The sequence below is a fragment of the Chaetura pelagica genome, unplaced genomic scaffold (assembly GCF_000747805.2).
Source record: "Chaetura pelagica isolate M959 unplaced genomic scaffold, ChaPel_1.0 scaffold341, whole genome shotgun sequence".
Classification (NCBI taxonomy): Eukaryota; Metazoa; Chordata; class Aves; order Apodiformes; family Apodidae; genus Chaetura; species Chaetura pelagica.
Window position 1 is genome coordinate 1,178,484 of NW_009952151.1, and position 22,216 is coordinate 1,200,699.

Consider the following 22,216-nt stretch of genomic DNA (forward strand, 5'->3'; position numbering starts at 1 on the left):
CCACCCAACACTTTCAAGGCTCAAGTGCAAATGCTCCTTCAGTTTCAGGTAGCTGTTGTGGTATGTATCATTTGCAATGACTTTGTAGGATCCCTTCTCCTCCATACCTGAGGACATGCTATATGTGAGGGCTGCTGTATTGTTCATAGGCCACACCCCTGCTGCTTATTTGCTGAGTAACAAAAATTGAGGAGGGTGGCCCTAAAAGGTGTAACAACTGCAATGTGTATGTGGTATAGAGGACCTGTATGTAACCTATACAGGGCTTTTCTCCAACAGCACTACACCCTCATTTTGTCTTCTTTTCTTCTTTCTTCTTGCTCAGGGAGATATTGCTGAAAATTTGTGTTGAATCTTATGTCTGAAATTAAATGTTCTGTCATATTTGCAACTTTCAATCCCTTGCTGACCATGAGCTGTTTCATCCTAATAATGACAACCCATAGATATTGTTGTGGTGTTTTGTTTTTTTTTTAAAACAAGTCAATGATTGCTGTCTTAAGTTGTGTGTAGCATATTCTGAAATACGGGTTTTCTGGAGAACTGGGAAGAGCAGCTGATGGCATCTAAAGTTTCAGATGCACAAACATAATGTGTTTGCATGGGTGGAGAGTGCAGAAAGACACCCTGTTTCAGTGCCTGAAGGAAGTGATGGATCTATTAAGTATTAAAATTACTGCAAATTTATGTACAAGGTTTAACAGCAGCTCAGCACTTCTTGCTGAGTTACCTTATTTGCCCAAGTTGCAAATTAATAGTAAATTATTTAAAGGAGGGCATTTTTGGTACTGGATCACTGGAAAAACAATATGATTTTGCTTAGTGCTGGCTGGCTTTTTGGAAGGTGGAAATCAGTGGTGTTCAGTGAGGTTGGATTCAAGGGGCTCTGAGGGTTTTGTGGCAGGTTGGTCTGATGAGGAGTTGGATGTTCTTCTGTGTAGCATTGTATGACTCCAGGTTACACAGGGAACTGGAGAAGGGTTAATAGGAGGTAGGTGTGGAAGCCACAGGTGTGCAGGTGGAATGGAGACACTGGGCATTTTGCCACTAGTGGGCAGGATGTTGGGATTTCACCCTTAGTGTTTTTTTGCTGACAGTTGGTTTAATCTATCATTGGTGCCTGAGGAAGATCCCAAGTGGTCCCCAAGGCCATCAGTGTGAGCTGAGCAGGAGGTGTCAGATGCCACCTCCCTGCTGTGGTGCCAGTTGGGGTGGGGCAAACCAAGCACTTCTGCCAGGAGGCAGGGCTGGTTCTGCACCCACGTTGCTGAACACATGCACAAATACGCCCCTTAGACCTTTTTGCCTGTTCCTCCACGTTTATCACAGTGCAGTAGAAAAAAAATCCATGGTAAAGACTGGGTTTTATCACTTTACCTAGCTGCCAGGGATAATGTCTTTAACTTGGTGTGAGATGGATTCAAAGGTTATGAATGTAACATGCACTCTTATTACATTGTAAAAAAACCAACCTAAGCCACCATCACATGTCCTGTCAAAAAAGTATATGCCAAAATCTGCTTTCTCACTGACTTTAATAGAAAGGAGTCTCCTGTTTGCAGAGGCAGAGTTTGGCTCAGTATTTATAGAGGACTGGGGAACAGCTTGCAGAAAAGCTGTTTTTCCTTTATAGTCCTGTTCACCCCTGTAAAAGTACAGGTGTGGGGTGTGCTGCAAGTTTTCATCTTCTGCTGGCAGGAATTGTCTGTGTAAAATATGAACAAATTTATTGTTTCTGTCCAACAAGTTTGTGTTTCTGTAGGTGAATTTATTTCTGAAACTTGCCATCTGATGAAGCAAGACTTTATAATTTAGTAATATGACAGCTAAATGATGGATCTTTAAAATAAGTTTCTGAAGTAGAGATTAAAGACATAAACCCTGCAGTCCTTACCCTGTCCCTGCCTGGGCAAAATTCTTCCCTGTGGCTGTGGCCTGAAAGCTGTGAAAATGAGATCATTTCATAGTACTTCACAATAATTTGCCATTCTCAGGATTTTATTTTTAGGAAGAGAATACCCCAATGAAACAAATCATTAAGACTAACATTTTAATTAGTATCTTTAAATAAAAACTTAATTAGTAGATTGATTGCAATGAGGGTTCCAACGCAGGAATAATGTGTTGTTTTTGTTTTAATTTTGCTCCCAGTTCCAATTGCCTGATCAAAGAATTTGGGTAAGTTCCTTGCTTATATTTTTGATTTAATAATTGTGAAATAAATTGCATAAGAAAAATATAATATGAAAGGTAACTTACCATGCTTTCATACAGAGTATTTTAGCTGAAGCAGTTAAATGTCCTCTTACATCAAATTGGCTTTATTTTTACCTACTTAATCCTGCTGGTTTTATTTGGTGAAGGCAATGGGAGCTTTACCTGAGTGAGTTTCAGAATGCAGTCTTTGTGTATATTTATCTGAAATTGTTCCAAGCTGTTTCCTTCAGAGATTGCAGTAAAATTTTCAGGCTGAAATCTAGTTAGACTGCAATCGTTATAAATATTTAATCTGCATTTGAGACATTAAAATACAGAGCCTCAGAAGACTTCACTTTTCTATCTCGCATTCACTTCAGTGGGAGTCAGTCACTTCACTTGCTGTGAAGTTCTGAGCTTAATTGCTCATTGCCATACTTAAAGTAGAAATAAAGCACCCATTTATTTGCCATGTTTGGGTCAAATTTGCCCTGTGTGAATAGTAACATCGTCCCCCTTATGCAGAGAGGAATTGTGCTTTTAGTACCACGGGATGAATTTGAGCTTGCTCTTCTCTTTTTATAAAACATTATTTTTAATACATCTAAATTGTTCGTGAAAAAAAAAAACCAAAAAACAAAACAACCAAAAAAAGAAAAAGAGCCAAAGAGCTTTTGCAGATGCAACTCAAATAACGGCGTGTTTTGCTCTTGCATTGCTGGCTCCTCAGCTGCAACTCTGAACCCATAAATACTTGTCCCAGATTTTTCCCAACCTTCGGGCTTTGGAGGGGAGAGCTGGAGCCAGCAGGCTGTGGCTCAGGTCCTGACTCACCCTTGCTCATCCCTTGCAGTGAGACACAGAATCATTTCTCAAAAGCCAGGATTTTGCAAAGTGAGATCTTAAGATTTTCACGTGCAGGAGCCCCCAGAGGTGCAGCTCCCCTGGCGACTGGCCCTCTCCTCTGCCTGCCATGGCACCCTTCAAAAGCAGTGAGGGATCTTTGCTTTGAAGACATGGGGCTTTTAATCCCCTTTTCTTCATGCAAAGTGATGGTTCATGCAGCTACAAAAGATGCACTAGAGATGAGGGGAACTAAGCAGGCACCAAAGGACCTCCTGCAAGCACCTCTAGATACTGAATGAGCTCAAGAGATAGGAGGTAGGGTTAGATGTCAGACTTGGAGAGCCCAAGAGGTAGTTCCCAAACATTTCCTTTGCAGTGGAGGTAGTTCAGTGTAGCACATGAAGAGGCCGGGTAGGGTTTGTGATTTGGCCCAGGCACACTGAATCCTTTGCCCTTAGAAATGTGGCTCTATTTGGGCATGTTTGAGATGCTGAAAAACCCAGTGCAGTCTGTTTCTTCTGTCTGCTTTCCTTGACATTGGCTCGGTCCTCAAATTTCCATCATCCTGCTTTATTTTTGTGATCATGTGTCTCCTGGCCATACCAGTGTTTTGAACAAGCTGCAGCAGAAATAGGTGTTTAAAACATAAAGTGCCTGGAGCAGGGTGTCTATTCATGGATGAATCTTCATCTTGAGAAATCTGAGTAAGTCATGTGAGCCCTTCTATCTCAATTCACAGTTGCATGTGCCATATATTTCAAGATTATTTCAGATTGTTTTTCATTGTTTGGCAGGAACCCTATAGTGCAAATCAATGGGCAACACCCTCTCTTGAATGGTTCACGATTTATTTAGTTCGTAGACTCTTTTCATACCCCTCTGGTCCCATCAAGAGCAGGTTGCTATACAGAGATTCAGATTTCATTTGCAATAGCTTTATGGAGAATAGCTGTCAATAATGAAAATAATTTTACAAATAATTGAAAAGACATTTTGTGAATGTATTACCAAAGGTTTTATTTTACTGGGTTTAAGACACCATCCATTCTGTTAGATCAGCTACATCACCACCAACTGCATTAATACAAATAGTTAGTCTGGAACTGTACTGAAGATCAGTGGGAGTTTCTCACTGCTGCTTCATAAAGCTCAGCCATGTGTGATAGGACTCTTGGACGTGAATAGAGCTCAGCCAAGTTCCCTGGCTGGATGTCCCAATACACCCAGTTTCAAGACAACAAATTCACAGGTCATAGTTTTTAGAGAAAGCATTATAACTCAAACTGGGGAGGAAGAAATCCTGAGCTTTAGTAGTTGGGTTTTCAAGATTTCTCTAAATAACATTAGTAAAAATAGAAAGCAAATATTTGAGCTCTTTTTTTCCCATGAGTTACAGCCATAAAGTCAGTTATTTTTGCGATAGTAGCACTGAAGGAGTCGCGTTTGTAAAACATGAGGTCATGTAATTCATGACATTGTCTGCTAGATTATTTCATATCATCAGGTTATTCTTAAAGAGCAGCAACAACAAACCTTTGCTTTATTTATGCCACTTTTTCTTCTCTTGGTTAATAAATTTTATGGCAAATATTCAAGGCTCCCACTGATGATATCTTGTCCGTTGAAATGTTTATAAATACTTGTTTTGGCCGATTATGGTCATGTCTGCATTTCTGAGCTGGAGCTGGGGAATTGGCCTGCATAGTAGTTTGCGTCAGTAGGAGGTTAATAGCCTCTCAGGGAGCAGGAGGGAGGTGGGGGAAAGCTGCTTCCTTTTCCAGACATCTGGATGCAGATAGAATCAACAGCTCTTATATATGTAAATCAAAAGTTACTGTTCTATATAAAATACTGTCATTCACTGATCTCAGATTAGGAGCAGACGTGACTTGTCTATAAGGCAATAGCTGTATGTAAAATATGTAATAGGATCTTCTTGCTCTCCTACCTCCTCAGAGAGCTTTCTCCATGGACATGGCAATTAGGCTAATGCCATCCTTGGGGTCAAGCTGTGCCTTCCTCCCCATGGCCTGTTCAGGGATCAGTCATCAGGCTCTCGGCTGGGGTCCAGCCCCCTTCTGAAAGCACTGCCAGGTGGCTCCAGCCACATGCTTGCCTCCCCTGGTGGTCCCCAGCAACCATCTCTGGAGATGCAAGGTGGCCACAAGCCACAGGACAGATGCTATCACTAACAACTTGCTCCAGGAGTTTGGTGGGTTGCTGACCAGTAGCAGCTCCATGGCCAACCCAGCTCCTATGAAGGCAAGTCTTGCTTTGCAAACAACCATAATGGTGTTTGCAATGAGTAAGAACTATTTTGGTTGTGTTTCACCTGAAAGAGGGAGTTACATTGTTGAAGAGGGAGAGTCATCCCCTGGGTTAATAATTAGTAAAAAAACCCACAACTGAAAACCAACAAGCAAACAAACAAAAAAACCCAAAAAACCAAAACTGACCAAAAACTTGGGGAAAAAAATAATAAATCTGTGATTTTTGCAATTATTGAAGATTATCAGTGAGTCCACCTAGGAAGGTCACTGGGATCTGGGCTCTGGCACAGGTCTCCACATGACACAGGAAGAAGGTAGACAAGGGAAAGGGCTAAGTTTGCAACTGTTTATTGAGAATAGCTAAATCCGAAGCTGACTATGAAGATTTTGCAGAAGATTGACAGTGAGCTGAGTTACTAGGGATTAAAATAGCAATAAAACTCAATGTCAGTAAGTACCCAGTAATACTGAAGGGAAAGTATGATTCTTAACTCGTGTCATTCAGGAAAAAGATCTTGAAGTTGATAGTTTTATGAAAAGATCATCTGAGTGCTTAGCAGAAAGGGATGGAAAACATCATCCTTTATGCAGCCCTCAGGTCTTGAATGCAGCCGAAGTCCCTCTCCAAAAGGACATAGTAAAATTAGAAAAGAGACAGAAAAGTGCAACAATGATGTTCAGAGGTAGGGAACAGCTTCCATACAAAGAGAGACTTTAAGTAGGTTTTGATATTTTCAGCTTGGAAAAGAAATGCCTGAGGGAGCTGTGCCCCAACTCTCTGAGACCATGAACCTGAATGAGAAATGGTTATTAATTAGTTTTAACAATTAAAAAAATAAAATAAAATGATGGGCACCCAGCTGAATTATCAGGACAAAAGGCTTAGAAGGAACAAAAGCCAGGGTCTTTTTAAATGCACCTAATTAAATTGGTGAACTCTCCTTGACAAAAATATAAATGGATTTGAAGAGGTTTTATCCAAATGAATGGGAGCAGCAGCCACCAATGGCTGTTCCACACTGAAATTGAGGTGCAATCCCCAATTAGGGCTCTTGCACTCCTCAGTGCTGATGTGTGACAAAAGACACTGGGAAAAAGGTCCGTCCCTTGCCCACCCTCCAGCACATCCCCTGGGGCCACTGTTCCGAGCCAGGGTACCAGCTCCTGAAAAGTGCGTGTTGCAGGTTTATCATTCCTGCAAATCCTGCTTGGTTTCTCTGTTAATATTTTTCAAGTAGACTGATGAGCAAGGGCTGCCTACCTGCATATAAACTGTTTGAGAGCTTGGTGTGGGGCTGGGCTGGCAGGGTTTTATGGGCTGTAACAAGCCCATCTCGCGATAGGGAATCGCACCCTGAAGGCCCTGAGCACCAGAATGCTCCAGGACTTCCAAGCAAATGCCCCAGTTTTGCTTCTTGTGAGCCCTATCTCCAGCTGAAGGTACCAGCTATAATTATCCTGACAGCAGTGGAATGACACTGCCTCATATCAGCAAAGGCTTAGGGCCAGGCACTTCCCGTTGTTGCTGGTGCATTTCTTGAAAATATAAATCATACCAGGTAACTGCACAGATCAGTCTTAAAAAAAACCAACAAACAAAACACAAAAACAACCCCCCCGAAAAAAACAAACTGCAAGCACAATAGTAATTCCTATGGTGAGAAACATATTTTTGGAAAGCAACTAATACTTTAAAATAATTGGAAGTGCTTGTGTTTCCTCTGAATGAGGGATTTAAGATTAGCTGCTGAGTTCATACCTATTTTGGGGCTGATGTCATCCTGGAAGCCCAGGAGGTAGCACTGGTCTGTGTTGCTGCACAGTACAGAAGAGTTGGTCTCAGTTTGTCCTCTGCAAAATCCTGGAAATAGGAACTAAAATAAGCATGACTAAGCCATTTTAAATGTAAAGGTGAAAATCGTTGCTTTAATGTATGACTGTAGGGGACCATGTACATGAGAAATGGTGATCCAAAAATGATTTAAACCCCCTAGATAATGAAACTGACTTGAATTTTAAATATACATAAAGAAAACATATATTATACCTCTCAATGCCCTTATTATTCTTCACTGTAAATATGTGCTATCATAACCCATGCACTGTCTTGTCACTGCTAATCAGCCTGAAGGCCAAAGGTCATTTTTCATTCAAACCATTTCTTTCCTGCAGTCACAAAATAAATGCATGAATTCTTGCAGGGAACAATTAGAAGGAATTAAAGGCAGTAGAAAGACTATTGTAAAAGCTTTAAGAATCCATTCTGACTACAGAAAAAAAGATGAAGTCGTATAAAAAGAAATATATGGTAATGCTGAGTTGTATGGGTTGATAATGACATCTCGGTGCCGAGACAGAATTACCTCCTCTCCCAGCAGCATCATCATTACATATCTCACACCCGTGATCAGTATGTGTCAAAATCCTTCATATTGACAAATGTGCTGTCCACTTGCATCTGTGGAGAATGTTTTAGCAGCTGAGTGATTATGAATCAAACCCCAGAGCTTGCAGCCCCTACTGCCTCGCAATGCTTTCACATTTGTTGCCTGACAAGTAAATGTATCTTGACTTCCCTCTGAGATTTTTTTCTTTCTTTTTTTTTTTTTTCACAGTGTTTGATGAAAGACATTTGGCAAATTGGCAGTGGTACCCTGTACATTGCAATTTGTACTCAGCATTAGGGATCTGAGCATGAAATGAGAGGGCAGGCTACAGGCTAAAGGGAAAAACCCCAACCAAACCAACCCAAAGCCAGAGCTAAGCAGACGTGAATAGTCATTTCAGGAGACAAGCATGCAATTCTGCCCATTAAAATAAAAATAAAATAAATTTTAAAAACATAAAACCAAACATGGACTTCTTCCCATTCAAGTGAAATTTACAAATCCCAATAATTGGAGCAGTCCCTTAGGGATTTTGAAGGAAGGGCTGGAAAAGTGTGCTCAGCTGAGGAGCATTCAGCATCTTGTCTTTAGTATCATGTCCTCCTTCATTACAAGCACAGCCTTGCACAGGGCTCATGTGGTGTTGTTTGTGCTCTGTAGGTCAGATCTTGGCTTTCTTTTTTTATTCATGTGTTTGTGGTGTTAAGAAGAGGCAGATGGTTATTCACACCTGTCAGTAGGCTCAGCAGCAGTCTTGAACTCTCTAAGTGGCGATGTTTGAGGTTTTGGAGCAGTTTTTCATGGTGAGCACCTTAAAGGAAACCATTCTTCAGAAATTATTTAATCCTCACTTCCTGAAAATTGCAGACAGCTAACCAAGAGTGGAGACATCCCAAAGTATATTGGGTTTATAAGCAACTAAAGGTAGAGCAGAAATATTAAGAGGTTGCAGAAAAACAGGGTAGGCATCAGGTAATTTAAAGACAGCACCAAACCCACCAAAGCCTCATTTCTCATGGTTCTATCTCATGGTCTTTGACTGTGATGGGCAAGAAGATTGGACTGATGGTTGGATGTGGCTGGGACATTGATGGAGCCTCTCTGGGTCTTGCTTCTTGCAGCTCCTGGTTAAGATAAAATTTTCGTAAGGTTTCTTCTGGAATATTTGTCCTCTGCAAGTCCTCTGGAAAAAAAACAACTTCCCTCCCCCCAGAAAATAAAAATTAGGAATTCAGCCACTGTTGGGATCTCTATTTTTTTGTGTTGATTTGGTAAAAAATGACCAATGGTTTCAGTAGATGGGTTCCATAGGTTCATAGGCCCACACCCACAGAGCATGGATGCATAAAATGGAATTTTGTAGAATCCGAGGCTTAAGAAGAAATGAACACTGACTAATTTAGGTTCTGGATGGGAGCAGCTTTCCATTACAGCAGTTGGGACAGATGTGCTGTGTGCTGATCTTGCAGAGAAACAGCCCTGCTGTTATGGGCCTTTTTTCAAGTGGGACAGCACCACCTCTACACCCCATAATTTTTGAGACTGCCAACCTAATATTTGGTTTGGGTTTTTTCCCCCCATTTTTGTTTTTCGTCTTGGCAGCGTATGTTGTCTTCCAGTTTTCCCTGAGGGCACAAGGGGGTATGCACTGTGACGGGTTCTGTGCTATCTTCTGTTGCAGATGTCAGCTATAGAGAACATGGCTGAAAAGCTGGAGAGCTTCAGCGCCCTGAAACCAGAGGCCAACGAGCTGATCCAGTCGGTGCCGTCCATGTTCAACTTCCGCGCGCCGCCGAGCGCCCTGCCCGAGAGCCTCCTGCGCAAGGGCAAGGAGCGCTACACCTGCAGGTACCCCCACCTGCCTGTCCTCCCAAACCCCTCCTGCCCACGTGGTTGACAGGTACCATGGCTGGTCCTTCAAGGCTCTCTATCATCGTGGTGGTTTGCTTTCTTCAGGACACAACCAATATATTTCTGCCATTACTGCACATTCCCCTTTTCACCAGTGTGGGAAACTGCTGTCTTCCCCAGTATTAATGCTAATGAAGCTCTTTTCCTTTCTCGTAAGCTTCTAGTGGGAGGTGTCCCTGCTAATGCAGAGGGTTTGGATCTAGATGATCTTCAAGGTCCCTTCCAACCCTGGCCATTCTACGATTCTCTTTGAAAGTGTTTCACTTCGGGGTTCTTACTTACTAAATTCCTGGTGTTGTTGAAGAAAGAGTTTGCCCTGTATCATACTGGTTTGATAAATGAGGTGGGAAGTATTATATAAACAATTCTTTTTTCCCCAAATGTTCTCATCACTTTCATATGCACAAGTGTGCTTTCATTATTGATTTTTTTGATCATAAACTACAGACGTGTTTTTTCTCAGGCTTCCAGTTTTAATATCCAAAGGGATCAGTGATAAAATACATGACTTATTAGGACTTATGTGTACAGACTTAAAAAAAAACACAGTGAAGACAGTCATTGTATGTGCAACCAAAATGAATGGGAGCTTTGTCAAAGAGAGTAGAATTAGCTGTGTGGGTATTTTGAAGGCTTATATATCATGTTGTGAGAAAATAAATGGGATGTTAAAAGTGAAGGGAGGCAATCTTCAAAAGTCATCATGTGGAGCAACCACCACCCTCATTTACTTAAGGGTGAATGACACATGGTGCTGTGTGCCTTGTCCCCACGCAGAGATGGGCTGAATGTCATTAGTAGAACTGGGCCAATTATAAACTGAATACTAAGATTACTTGAATGAAGAGGGGAGGGCTCAAGATAATTTTTTTTTTTTCCATTATTTTTCCCGTGACATATTATTGAGTTTGGAGAATGGTTTTTAAATTGCACTATTTAGGTCTCTATATCATCTCCAGAGTCTGCAGGCGTTTGACACCGGCATATCGGTTTATCTGATCTTTTTGAAAACATGTCACCTTCTTTCAAGACATGTTGTTATAGAAACATACCTTGATGGATTAGGTCTTTGAGTCTTGTCTGCTCTGATCCCATTCAGTGCACAGAATGATGTCACGTTTGCTGACATGTAGAATTGGTTGAGAGGTTGGAAATTTGCTTACATGGAGGCAGAAATTCGAGGTTCTAATAACAGATTCTCTTGATTCCAAATCTCAATGTGACTGATAAGTCACCTAGTGAACTTAGAAATTTGGGGTGAACTTTAAACCTGGTATTTTTTCAATATATCCCTTGCATATGCCCAAGAAAAGCTAGTCAGTGTCAGCAGTTCCAGACCCATTCTCCTGTGTGCATCTCAATCACATTTGCTGAATGCTTTTATTGAAATGTTGTTAGACCAAAGAAATGCCAACAGTACCATAGATTAATTATACAATTTGGGCTATTGCAGCTCCAGTTGGGACTCAGCCATTGAAGGCTGCATCATCTTATCAAACCTTTTCTTATCACAGATACTGCGGCAAGATTTTCCCGAGGTCTGCAAACCTGACGCGTCACCTGAGGACACACACTGGAGAGCAGCCCTACAGGTACCCTGACCTCTCACCTCTCTGTGCTGTGACTGAATGACTAGAACAAGGGAACTGAGGGTTCAACACCCTTGCATAGCCAGCACCAGCACTTGCTCCTCTGCATTGATGACCCACCATTGCATTTTGGTCTCCAGCAGGGCTTTTTGCATTTGATGCTGATATTCAGCATTGGAGCTGCAGAGCTGGGGGAAGGTTTTGGTCTGAGTTAGTGAAATGTTTTTGGCTTAAGCAGCTGCCTAGGCTCCATCCTCAAGTCCTGCCTTTGCCTCAAGGGATAGCTGAAAGTGGTTGAAGTGATTTTCAGTAGGGCTCACATTTTCCTTTGCAAAAATATTTTGTTGCAAGAGCTTGGTGGTGTTATTTACAGCCTAAAGTTGGGTGTTTTGTCAACCAGCAGAGTTCTGAAAGGTCCTGCTTGCAAAGGCGTGACTGTATTTATTGCTTTCCTGCCTAATCTGGATACTTTCTAAGGTCTGCTTGACCCAAACCCATGTGGGTGTACTCTCTTGTTGATAAGAATATGTACCTGATAAGTCTATGCAGGACAGTCACATGCAGAAACGTGCATAGAAGTTTCACTGTATTGAAAATGAAAGACTAATTTAAATCAACTGGAAAGAAGCCAGTTCATGTGCCAGTAAAACAAATGCACTAATTTCTGCATTTTATGAGCTGTAAAGAGTAGAGTAAGCTCATTGTTTGTGAGGAAACAATATGGTTTTTGCCTCTAGTCTCTTTTGCAAATGAGATTCATATCTCATTTTATTGGAGAAAGGTCTTGCACGTCATGCTCGTCCACCACATAAAGGCATAACAATTAGTAGCATAATGGACAATTTCAGCACTAAACCAAAAAATACACATCATTGACAAGCATACGAGAAGCACAGAAGACGTAAAAGATTGAAAAACTAAAGTGGTGAAGGCTGCTGGCTAGTTGCCAGCCAGAGAATTTGGAATAGTTACAGTATGACTTAGTAATGGCTTAAAGAGCAATACAGTAAAGGCTTTAGGGACTCCAAATCGCTGCAGAGTATGAAAATTGATGCCTCTGGTACCAGAGTGATAGACTAAACTACTCACATTGGCACGGTATTAAAGGTTGGGATTGTTTATTGCTGGTTTTTGCAAGATAACCAAATTTCCTCTGGGATTAGCAATCGAGCAAGCTAATTCCTCAAGAAAAGATTTAATCACGCAGTATAATTTAGAGTAGGAAAAGAAATAGCCCCTTTTTACCTTTTTGAGCATTAGAAGAGATCTGTTTCATGTTTTTTCCAAAAGTGTTTAATTGTATTGTATTGGCAGCACATGAAACAAGAGTTACTGCTCTACTGTTTTCAAACTTCCCAACTTTGCATGCAACAGTTTAAAAAACATGGGAATCAATTACCCTAACTAATTTGATGCCATTAACTCTGAAATATTATGCTTAATCCTGAAGGCAGTATTTAAAATATAAAGCATAGTGCAAGTGAAAGCTAAAAAACCCACCATAGAAGTGATGTCTCCATTCCAGTATTTCTGTCAAAACATATTTTGGAAGGGTTTATTTCAGTGAGGGTTTTGCCTCAAGAGGGGACCAAGGAACTGCAGTTGGGTACTGAGGCTGAGCCCAGAAGGTGCTTTATGTCTTTTAGGACAAATCTTACATTTCCAGCTACTAACAAACCCTTTCTACCTATGTGTTGGGTTTTTTTAGGTGCAAATACTGTGACAGATCCTTTAGCATATCTTCTAACCTGCAGAGACATGTCCGTAACATCCACAATAAAGAGAAGCCATTCAAGTGTCACTTGTGTGACAGGTGTTTCGGTCAACAAACCAATCTTGACAGACATCTAAAAAAGCACGAGAACGGGAACATGTCTGGTATGTTATGTCTGTTCCTTCCCCCGTGTGTCCTGTGTACCCTCAGTGCTCATATACAGGGACCTCATTTTCCCTCTCAGTGCTAGTGAGTCAACAGGCACACACTGCTCTTTGCCATCTGCTCCATGAGTGGGTTTTTGGGAAATATGTAAGTGCCTAAGCTCTGTTGACATTTAAAGTGGTTTGAAAATCCCAGTGTAAACTCTACCCTTGTATAACTTAATACCACTGGACGATGTCTTTTTGTTTGGTTTAATTAAGCCAACCACAGCATTTTGAGACCAAACTGGAAAAATTGGTTTAATCCCATCTCCGCAATCACTTGGCTCTCAATAGGAGTCCTAGATCTAGAGTCTCGGGGGCACTCTAAAAGATTTTCTTGGCATCCTCTAAAATATTCCCACTGTTAGGAGCTGCGAAGCACTAGCTGTTAAGGAGGTAATGGTGGCTCCCAAGTCCCAAAGCAAATCTGTCACTGCACAGCAGCAGCAAAGGCAGCAGCAGGTAGTGGATGCCACTGGTCTGGTTTAGGTATCTGCAGGGTTTGATAAAAACCCTGTCTGCAGTCTTTGCAGTCTCTGTTTTGCTCCACTGGTAATAACCAGGTACCTGCAGTGAATGCAGAGCTGCCTTTCCCCCCATGCAGAGGATGACTCTGTCAGTCATCTCTCTATGCTAGTGAACCTGGGTGATTATGTCAATGGCTGCTCCATATTTTAAGCAAATCCGTGAAATTAGTAGCTAAAATGAAGCTGGCTTTGCAGCCATTGGTCTAACACAGTTATTGACTGATGGTCTTGTGTTGACACAAGGCACATGATGAAACAGATACTTGGCAAAAGTAGTTATAAACCATGGAACTGTCACCCAGCATGCAAGCAGTTGTTTTGGCTGGAAACCGAATGGATAACCCATGGATAACACTTCCCTTCTGACTACCAGTTCTACAGCTGGTAGATCATTATGACCAACTCACCCATTTTAACCATAATTTCAATTTCCATTTGATTTAAATGATTATAGAAAATGTAAAGGAGCAACAACAAAAGTCCTCTGTTTTGCTTTAAGGTACTGCAACATCTTCACCTCACTCAGAACTGGAAAGCACAGGGGCAATCCTAGATGACAAGGAAGACTCTTACTTCACAGAAATTAGGAATTTTATCGGAAACAGCAACCACAACAATCAGTCCCCCCGAAACTCAGAGGAGAGGTAAGTTGTTGCTGCTCTGCCTTCAAAAGGTGCCCTTCTCCCTTTTCCAGATTAAACCTGAGTTTTCATTTTTGATGAGTTACTTTAGCAATCTGGTTACTTTGTTGTTCACCTCAGTGTCTTATGAAAAGAAACATGTTTATTCCATTCCCATCATGCATGAGGATATTCCCAGTGGCAGATGCTGGGCAGAAGGTTCAGTCTATGAACAAATTTCTCCTTGTATATCAGGAGCTCTCAGTTTCAAGTTCCCATCGCTGATTTAATTCCCTCATTTTACATTCACAGCAGAACAGGTGAATTCTTTATCCTGTGACTAAATGTAGAGAGCCTTATGATTTAAATCCAATTATTAAAGTAGACTAAGCTGAATTCTTGGATCAAATTAATGATTATAACTGCAAGTCCTTTCCTATAAGTAACTCAAGGCCAAGAAAGATGCTGAAGAGCAGAATGCCCACAAGGTTGGTAGGTGTTGGTAGTCCACAGTGCTCTAGCATATGAGAGCCTTTTTCCTACTAACATTTATATGGGTGTTTCAGTTCTTCTAAATATTTTCAGCTAATAAAAATACAGCTAAGCAGGAAAGGCTGCAGCAGGGATATGCACATCAGCCATACAATTCTTTGTGATTGGTGTTGCATTATGCATTATTTTTGCTTTTGAATTGGCATTCCATTATGAGCATCAGAAATTTCTTACTGTTGATGACAAATTTCACTGTCTTCTCAATTTCCAGACACCATTTTGAAGGGATAAAAATGGTGGACACAACACAATTTCCACGAAAGTATCAGATTAAGTGATTACATGCATATTCAAATTTCATTCCATCTTGATTGGCAATGAGGGCTTGATTTTTTCCTTGCACATCTGGTCTCAACATGTCCTCCAACAGGAAGTCGGCAAAGTGAAAAGGTTGCTGGGTTTGTGCAGTGTTTCCTTTCTAAATTTGGCACTTCAGACCACTCTTGATGGATATTTTATCCCTGGCAAATTGCTGCATTTGAAAGCATAATTAGAGAAGCTGTTTTCTTAATCACGTGGCTTTTGTTACTTTGGTTGAAGTCCATCTCCCTTTCATTTCTTGCAGCCTCAATTGAGCATAACAAGCAAGTTGGCAGCCTGAACTGTGCTCAGCAATTTCTTATTTCTGCCTATTTAAATAAAATATGATAAAGAGATACTGCTCTGATTATCTTAAGAGAGTAGTGTCTGCTTCAGCTCACCCAACACTGCACAGCCTCAGATTTTTTGATACTGAGATAGGAACAGACCATCCCCTAGCTTTTTTTTAATGCAGGAGTAAAGTCCTAAGAGTCCACTAGAATCTTCTTGGAAAATAAGATGAAACTCCAGTGTATGTTTAGGAAAACAATGCTGTATAAGATGTTGTATAAGAAACCAGCTTTCACTTGTGTATGTGCCCTAAGAAGGTTCATCTCTTAAAACAGCAAGTAAAAGACTAAATGCCAAGTATCTTGTTAGACCTCATCCCTCTGTTGCTCCAGCTTTGAATGTGTTTGATATTGTCCCGCACAGTTTGAAGCAGAGGGAGTCTAAAGCAAACTGCGGGCGGACAATAAGGTTTCCATTTTTGTAACTGTATTCCTGGAAGAGTTGAGGACCTTTTGCACAATGAGAACAATAGGTGAATCAAGGCCTCCCTGCTACGTAACACAGCAGAGCAGATAGGCTGGTAACCTGGATTTCATAGAATCATAGAATCTTAGGGGCTGGAAGGGACCTCGAGAGATCATCTAGTCCAACCCCCCTGCCAGAGCAGGGTCACCTAGAGTACATCACACAGGAACTCATCCAGGTGGGTTTTGAATGTCTCCAGTGAGGGAGACTCCACAACCTCCCTGGGCAGTCTGTTCCAGTGCTCTGTCACTCTCACAGTAAAAAAATTTTTTCGGATATTCACCTTGAACTTCCTATGCTCCAATTTACACCCATTACCCCTTGTCCTATCACTGGTCATCACCGAGAAAAGCCTAACTCCGTCCCCCTGACACTCACCCCTTACGTATTTGTAAACATTGATGAGGTCACCCCTCAGTCTCCTTTTCTTCAAGCTAAAGAGACCCAGCTCCCTCAGCCTTTCCTCATAAGGGAGATGTTCCACTCCCTTAATCATCTTCGTAGCTCTGCGCTGGACTCTTTCAAGCAGTTCCCTGTCCTTCTTGTACTGAGGGGCCCAGAACTGGATTTGTTGTGGCTCCACCAAGTTCAGCTCTTCTACACCATTAGTACCTCTAGCCATGCATTTGTTGACAGCAGTTGTCAATTAGCTGTCATTTCTTTAGCTCTCATTTCATGCAGCAGACACGATGCAGCTGCAGATACTCAGAACCATAGAGCAAGCAAGCCCCTACTTCTGCGTGGGTATTATGTCCTTGATAAAATCCCCTAGGAAGTAGTTAAGGGAAATCATTGTCTGAAAGCAAAGGGCAATGTAGTAACAACGCTTGGACCAAATGGTTTTCCATGTGCGTATTGCTATAATGACTCATTTAATAAGAATAAATGCACTTCAAATGCTATTATGACCTTTCTTTTCATTACTTCTCACCCCTCTAGTCAGTCAATAATGTAGTTCAGCACGGAGGCAATATTGCAGACCACTCTTTAGGTCTTTAGCTGAAGTCCTTTAGGTTCCCATATATGTATGTAATCCATACGTTCAGTGAAGTAATGTGGCCTCCAAATGGGTGGTAGTGTGCAAAATTAATTATGCATGTAATTTTGACTTTAAAACTCTGAATGTAGTATCAGATGTCGTTTTTGAAAATGCCGGATCTGATTTTCAGTGTTTCGTGGCCCCTACAGCTTTTGTTAAAAGGCAGTGAGTTGTTTTGCCTAGACTACATGTATGATTGGAAACACGAGATGAAATAATGCATGAAAAAAATTTGGAATGGATATCTGCACATACCTCTGCTTGAACAGTAGTTTTAGCAGGATAACAGGAAAACCCCATGTTGATGGTACTCTAATGTCCCCCTGATTTTGGAGTGGAATTTTCTGCAATACTGCCTAAATGTCTGAAACTAAACATGATATAAAATAGAGAAATCACTTTATTCTACTGGGACAGATCCTTTTCAGATCTGCCTCCAACAGCTGGCTATTGAGGAGCCTTCATAACTGATCTATGATTATCACTTGGGCTTCATTTGGTACTTTCAGAATGAATGGCAGCCACTTTAAGGATGAAAAAGCCATGGTAGCCAGCCAGAACTCAGATTTGCTGGATGATGAAGAGGCAGAAGATGAAGTAATGATGGACGAAGAAGATGAAGAGAGTGAAATTGCAGGGAAAGCAGTCAAAGAGCCTGTTACGAGTGACATGCACGAGGGGACCCCGGAGGAGGATTATGAGGAAACAAGTACTTTGGACATGAACTGCAAAGCTTCCCCTGGCAGGTTGGTTCCTTCCGAGTATTGGTGCACCCCATACATGAAAGAAAAACAATAAACCATACAAGAGTGCCAGCACCAAACTGTGTGGCGTGGGAACTGGCTTGGAGTAGCCAGCTTCCCAGTTACAATAGCAACATGCATCTCTGTTTGGGTCAACCCCAGCTCTGTTTTCAGTCTCTTCGTGCAATCTATGGCTCTTAAGAGGAAAAATAACTGTGCTCAGGGAGCTATTGTCAGGTTCTGGGTGAGACAGGAAATGTTCGTGGGAGAGACGTTATCTACTCCATAACTCAACCAGGATCTCCCATAATGGTCCTCTGAAAGGCTGTGGGGACACCAGAAGAGAGACGACCTCTCCCTCCCCTGCTTCTGCTGCCTTCTCTCTCCTCTCCTCTTTTGAAAAAAAAACAAAAAGGGGAATTTTCTTCTATATCAGGATCATGGTTCCACAGGGCAAGGTGGTTTCTTAGTTTAAAAAAAGGAGAAATTGCTCAGATGGGTAACTCTTCAGAGGACAAGGGAACACGGAGAAGCTTGTTTAATTGACATTAAAATCTCTGTGGTGTTTTTGTAGGTATAAAGAAGAGGAGTATAGCAAGACTGGACTTTCAGCTTTGGACCACATAAGGCACTTCACAGATAGCCTCAAAATGCGGAAAATGGAAGAAAATCAATATAGTGAAGCTGAACTGGCAACTTTCAATACTTCCCAGATGCCAGAGGACCTAAAACAACCGTTGTACAGGAAATCCAAATCCCAGGTAAAAGCTTAACTCAGTTAAAATGTTATTGTGGTCAAATACCCAAAGGATTAAACACTTGGTGTATGGCAGGTGAGCTCGTTTCAGCTTCATCAGCCAGGGCTGTGTTCCACATCCACAGACCTCAGCTGGCCCTGACCTCCCCCTGAGCTCCCATTGCACCCAGAAGACATGGTGGGATGCACTGCTCCCTGAAAACGGGGGATTCTCTTACTTTTTTTGCTCTATTTGCTGTATTTGTTCCTGTCTGCCTCCTGCAGAAACTCCGTGATAAGAACTGGTCCCACTCTGCTTTTAGCCAGCCAGCACAGCCATGCTGATGCTGTGGAGTTCAGCTGCAGCCTTGCAGGGATGTGACTCAATCTTCTGGCTGCCTTGGCTTGTTAGTTGTGTTTGTTTTTTGTTTTTCTAGTACCTTGGATGTTACCACCTCTACATCCTCATTGCGTTTTTAAAACAGCAATAACTAGACCAATATCTTAGTGCTGTTTTTCAATTATTTTTTTAAACATGAATTCAAATGGGTCTCTTTCACTCCTTTAGAAGGTCCTAGTTTGAAAAACTGCAGAATATGCCTGTAGAGAAGAAGGTCAGCAAAGGAGACTGTGGAATTTGGTGAAATACAGGACCAGCCAAGGGATAATGTGATTCCTCAAGGCTCTTGAAAAGAGTCTCTTATGCCAAGAATCTGAAGGCAAAGGAGACTCTGGAACTTTGTCTGCTATTAAAAGTTTCTCAGTGCTTCATGAAGGCAGATGAAAGCAGAAATTATTATTGCTATTAGCGAGTCAAAGGTGTCAGTGAAGAGGCTGACAGTGGCTTTACCTAATGTGCTTTGACATGTTTTAAGTAAGTTGGGAATAGCAGCTGTAGCCTGAACGATGCTCTAACCGGGTAGGGGTGGCATGAGTCCAAGCTCAGACCCGCGCCACGGGATCGTGACCTCTTTGTCCTTCTTTCCCTGTCCAGGCGTATGCAATGATGCTTTCTCTCTCCGACAAGGACTCCCTTCATTCTGCCTCCCACAACTCTCCCAATATGTGGCACAGTATGGCAAGAGCTGCTGCAGAATCCAGCGCCATCCAGTCCATCAGCCACGTATGACGCTGTGAAGTCTTACCGAGAATGGGACCAAGTCCAAACCAGTAGCATGGCTCTTTCATATATGACTATTTAAAAGACTGCTGAGCAGAATGCCTTATAAATCTGCAGGGTCACTCATTTAAAGTTCCGGTGACCTTAAACTGAATAATTTTAAAAAGGAAGAAACTATTTATTCTCAATATTTTGTTTTGCACAGCAAAGGCAGCTGCTGACTTCTGGAGGATCAATGCGACTTAAAAAAAAAAAAGAGAGAAAAAACTAAATAAAGTTTCAGTGGATTCTGTAAACTGGGGCTGGGAAAAGGTGTCTTCCAGTTCACCCGGCTTTGAGGGGCAGGGGCAAAAGGCTTAAGACTGCATTGATACACACATGGGCACTCCTTTAATGTAGGAACTGAATTGATTTGTCTTTTTGTATAAGATAGTTTGACACAGCATTGGGAACAGTTGCTTTTATGTACAAATCTCTTCTTTAAAGCTTTATGCATTTTAGCCCTTCAAAGAAAGAAAATAGTTCTATCAGATGCACACACTATCCATTGTAAATGTAGAAAGAAGCAACAGGGAATGTTTGGTTCTCTCCGTAATTCTTTTGCCTTCTCAATCGCATTGTTTAGAAAAAAAGGAGAAACAAGGAAAAAAAAAAAGAAAAAGAAAAAAAAGAGCTCTGAGAAACAATACATAAGAGGCTTGTGTATATTGTAAACTATGAATGTTCACTACTCCAAGAAGCTAAATCATCCAGATAATTCCGTGAAAGCACCGTATTCATCGACAGCACCACTAGTTCGAATCATTGTAAGGAGATTTTTTAATTTTCGACAATCACGTCACTATTTTGTTGTATTGTTTCCTTTCCCCCCCTACCCTCTAATTTCTTCTTTGTGTTGTGTGTACTATGTATTTATTTGTTGGCAAACGATTGTTTGTTGATTCCAATAGCACTGTTCCTATAACAAACAGCACTGCTCCAGTCCCCCACTGCGTTACGATGCAAGGCACCCATGTACTTCAAAAAAACAAGTGAGGTGAACTGATTGTGTATATGGGAGTGCAAAACAGTGTTTGAAATTTTCTTACATTCCTCTTTTATTTTTTGCCTTTTAATGAACTAAATAACTAATAGATGCGACTTAGGTTTTTTTGGGTTGTTTTTGGTTCGTTTTTTTGGGGGTTATTTTTGTGTAATACAGTAAATTGATTCAATTGTATAAACAGTTATAATTTCCTCATGAAAGCATGATTCTTCTGATTAAAAAAACCTGTACCCAATATTTTATGCTGGTTGTCTGCGAGCTTGTGTGATGTTACGTTCATGTTAATCCTATTTGTAAGATGAAGTGTTCCAAATTTATGTTGAAAAGAAATAAATAATGGAAGGTATTCAGTTATTTTTGGAGGGTTTTTTGTTTTTTTCGTGTTTTGTTTTGGTTTTTTTTTGCCTTTAGTGAGGGACCAGATTTCTTTTTCCTTTTGTTTATAATCTCATTTTGAAATAATCGGCAAGTTGAGGTACTTTCTTTAAAAGCTTTGTACAATGTAACTGTTACGCATTTCAGTACATTACTATGGGAGGATCAACAAAAAAAAAATAAAGGACTACAAAACTGAAGGGATTATTTTTCCTTATTATCTTGTTTTTGTCTGAGTCAGGGCAAATAAAAATAAAAATAAAATGATGCATTTTGTCTGCAGGCTGGGGAGCAAAGACTGTGTTTGGTGGGTCATGACGATAACCAGAGGATGGGGCACTGTGAAGCCTCTTGGACTTGATTCTGCAATGTAGGAACCAGTCCAATCTCTAAACAGACCGTTAAAAGGCTTTAGATCAGTCCTTTAAGCTTCAAAACACTTGGAAAAGAGGTATTTCACTTACCTTTATGGGAGGGACTGGTGCAAGGTCACCTTGGAAGGCTGTTATGGAGCCTTGAGCTGGGGCTAGTGATACTCCCACCTGCTGATCACGGGGATGATGTCAGGAAGAGGTGCTTGGCTGGCAACACTGGCAAACACTGACTGGCCAGAATGATAAATATCTGTAGTTGGCCTCCAACTAAAAGGGGGGGGCAAAAAAAAAATAATTACAATATAATAATAGCAAATAAGACTGGAGGTAGTAACAAAAATATAGTAAGTAAAAATTGTCATTTTGAAATCCTATTTGAAATTGGGCCCAAAGCTCTGTGTCGTCTGGCCAACTTGCAGAGAGGTGGGATGTCCAAGAAAAGCCAGTGTTGGTCCAGGAAATGCACATTTTCCTGCTCTTCCCATGGACAGAGAAGGACTGAGGCAGCTCCAAAGGGGCTGCTGGGATATCCCCACATGCCACCCCCTGGCCAAGCTTGATCTTCGCAGCTACTACACAGGGCTGTCCTTCATGTTAAAGTGCCTCAAAAGAGGGAACGTGTGACGCTGAGGAGTCTGTTTTTGCAGCGGGACTAAGGACTGTCATCACCAGAGGCAAACGTGCTGGCATGAGGGAGCACAGTGCAGGAGTAACCCAGGGCAGTTAGTGACAAACTGCACAAGTACAGCACTGGCCAGGTAGAAAAGGCACATTTAGGCAACAGAATTTTCAGATTTGGTTTAATCCGGTTCCACTGAAGCCAAAAGTACCTTGAAAGACGGAGGCCTGG

General features: G+C 41.4%; 1 protein-coding gene across 4 annotated transcripts in view; it reads left to right on the forward strand.

Annotated features, from left to right (window-relative positions):
* Positions 1-20,622, forward strand: part of MECOM (MDS1 and EVI1 complex locus) — a 183,181-nt gene extending 162,559 nt beyond the window's left edge. For 2 of the 4 annotated variants that reach the window (XM_010006745.1, XM_010006752.1), the window contains exons 9-16: positions 2,152-2,178; positions 9,381-9,547; positions 11,125-11,202; positions 12,908-13,077; positions 14,146-14,290; positions 17,483-17,719; positions 18,291-18,477; positions 19,447-20,622. In XM_010006745.1, coding sequence (XP_010005047.1) covers positions 2,152-2,178; positions 9,381-9,547; positions 11,125-11,202; positions 12,908-13,077; positions 14,146-14,290; positions 17,483-17,719; positions 18,291-18,477; positions 19,447-19,581 — 1,146 coding nt within the window. In that variant the 3' untranslated portion in view covers positions 19,582-20,622. The remainder of the gene's footprint in view (positions 1-2,151; positions 2,179-9,380; positions 9,548-11,124; positions 11,203-12,907; positions 13,078-14,145; positions 14,291-17,482; positions 17,720-18,290; positions 18,478-19,446) is intronic. The other 2 variants (XM_010006760.1, XM_010006737.1) reach the window with 1 other exon arrangement.
* The last annotated feature ends 1,594 nt before the right edge of the window (positions 20,623-22,216 follow it).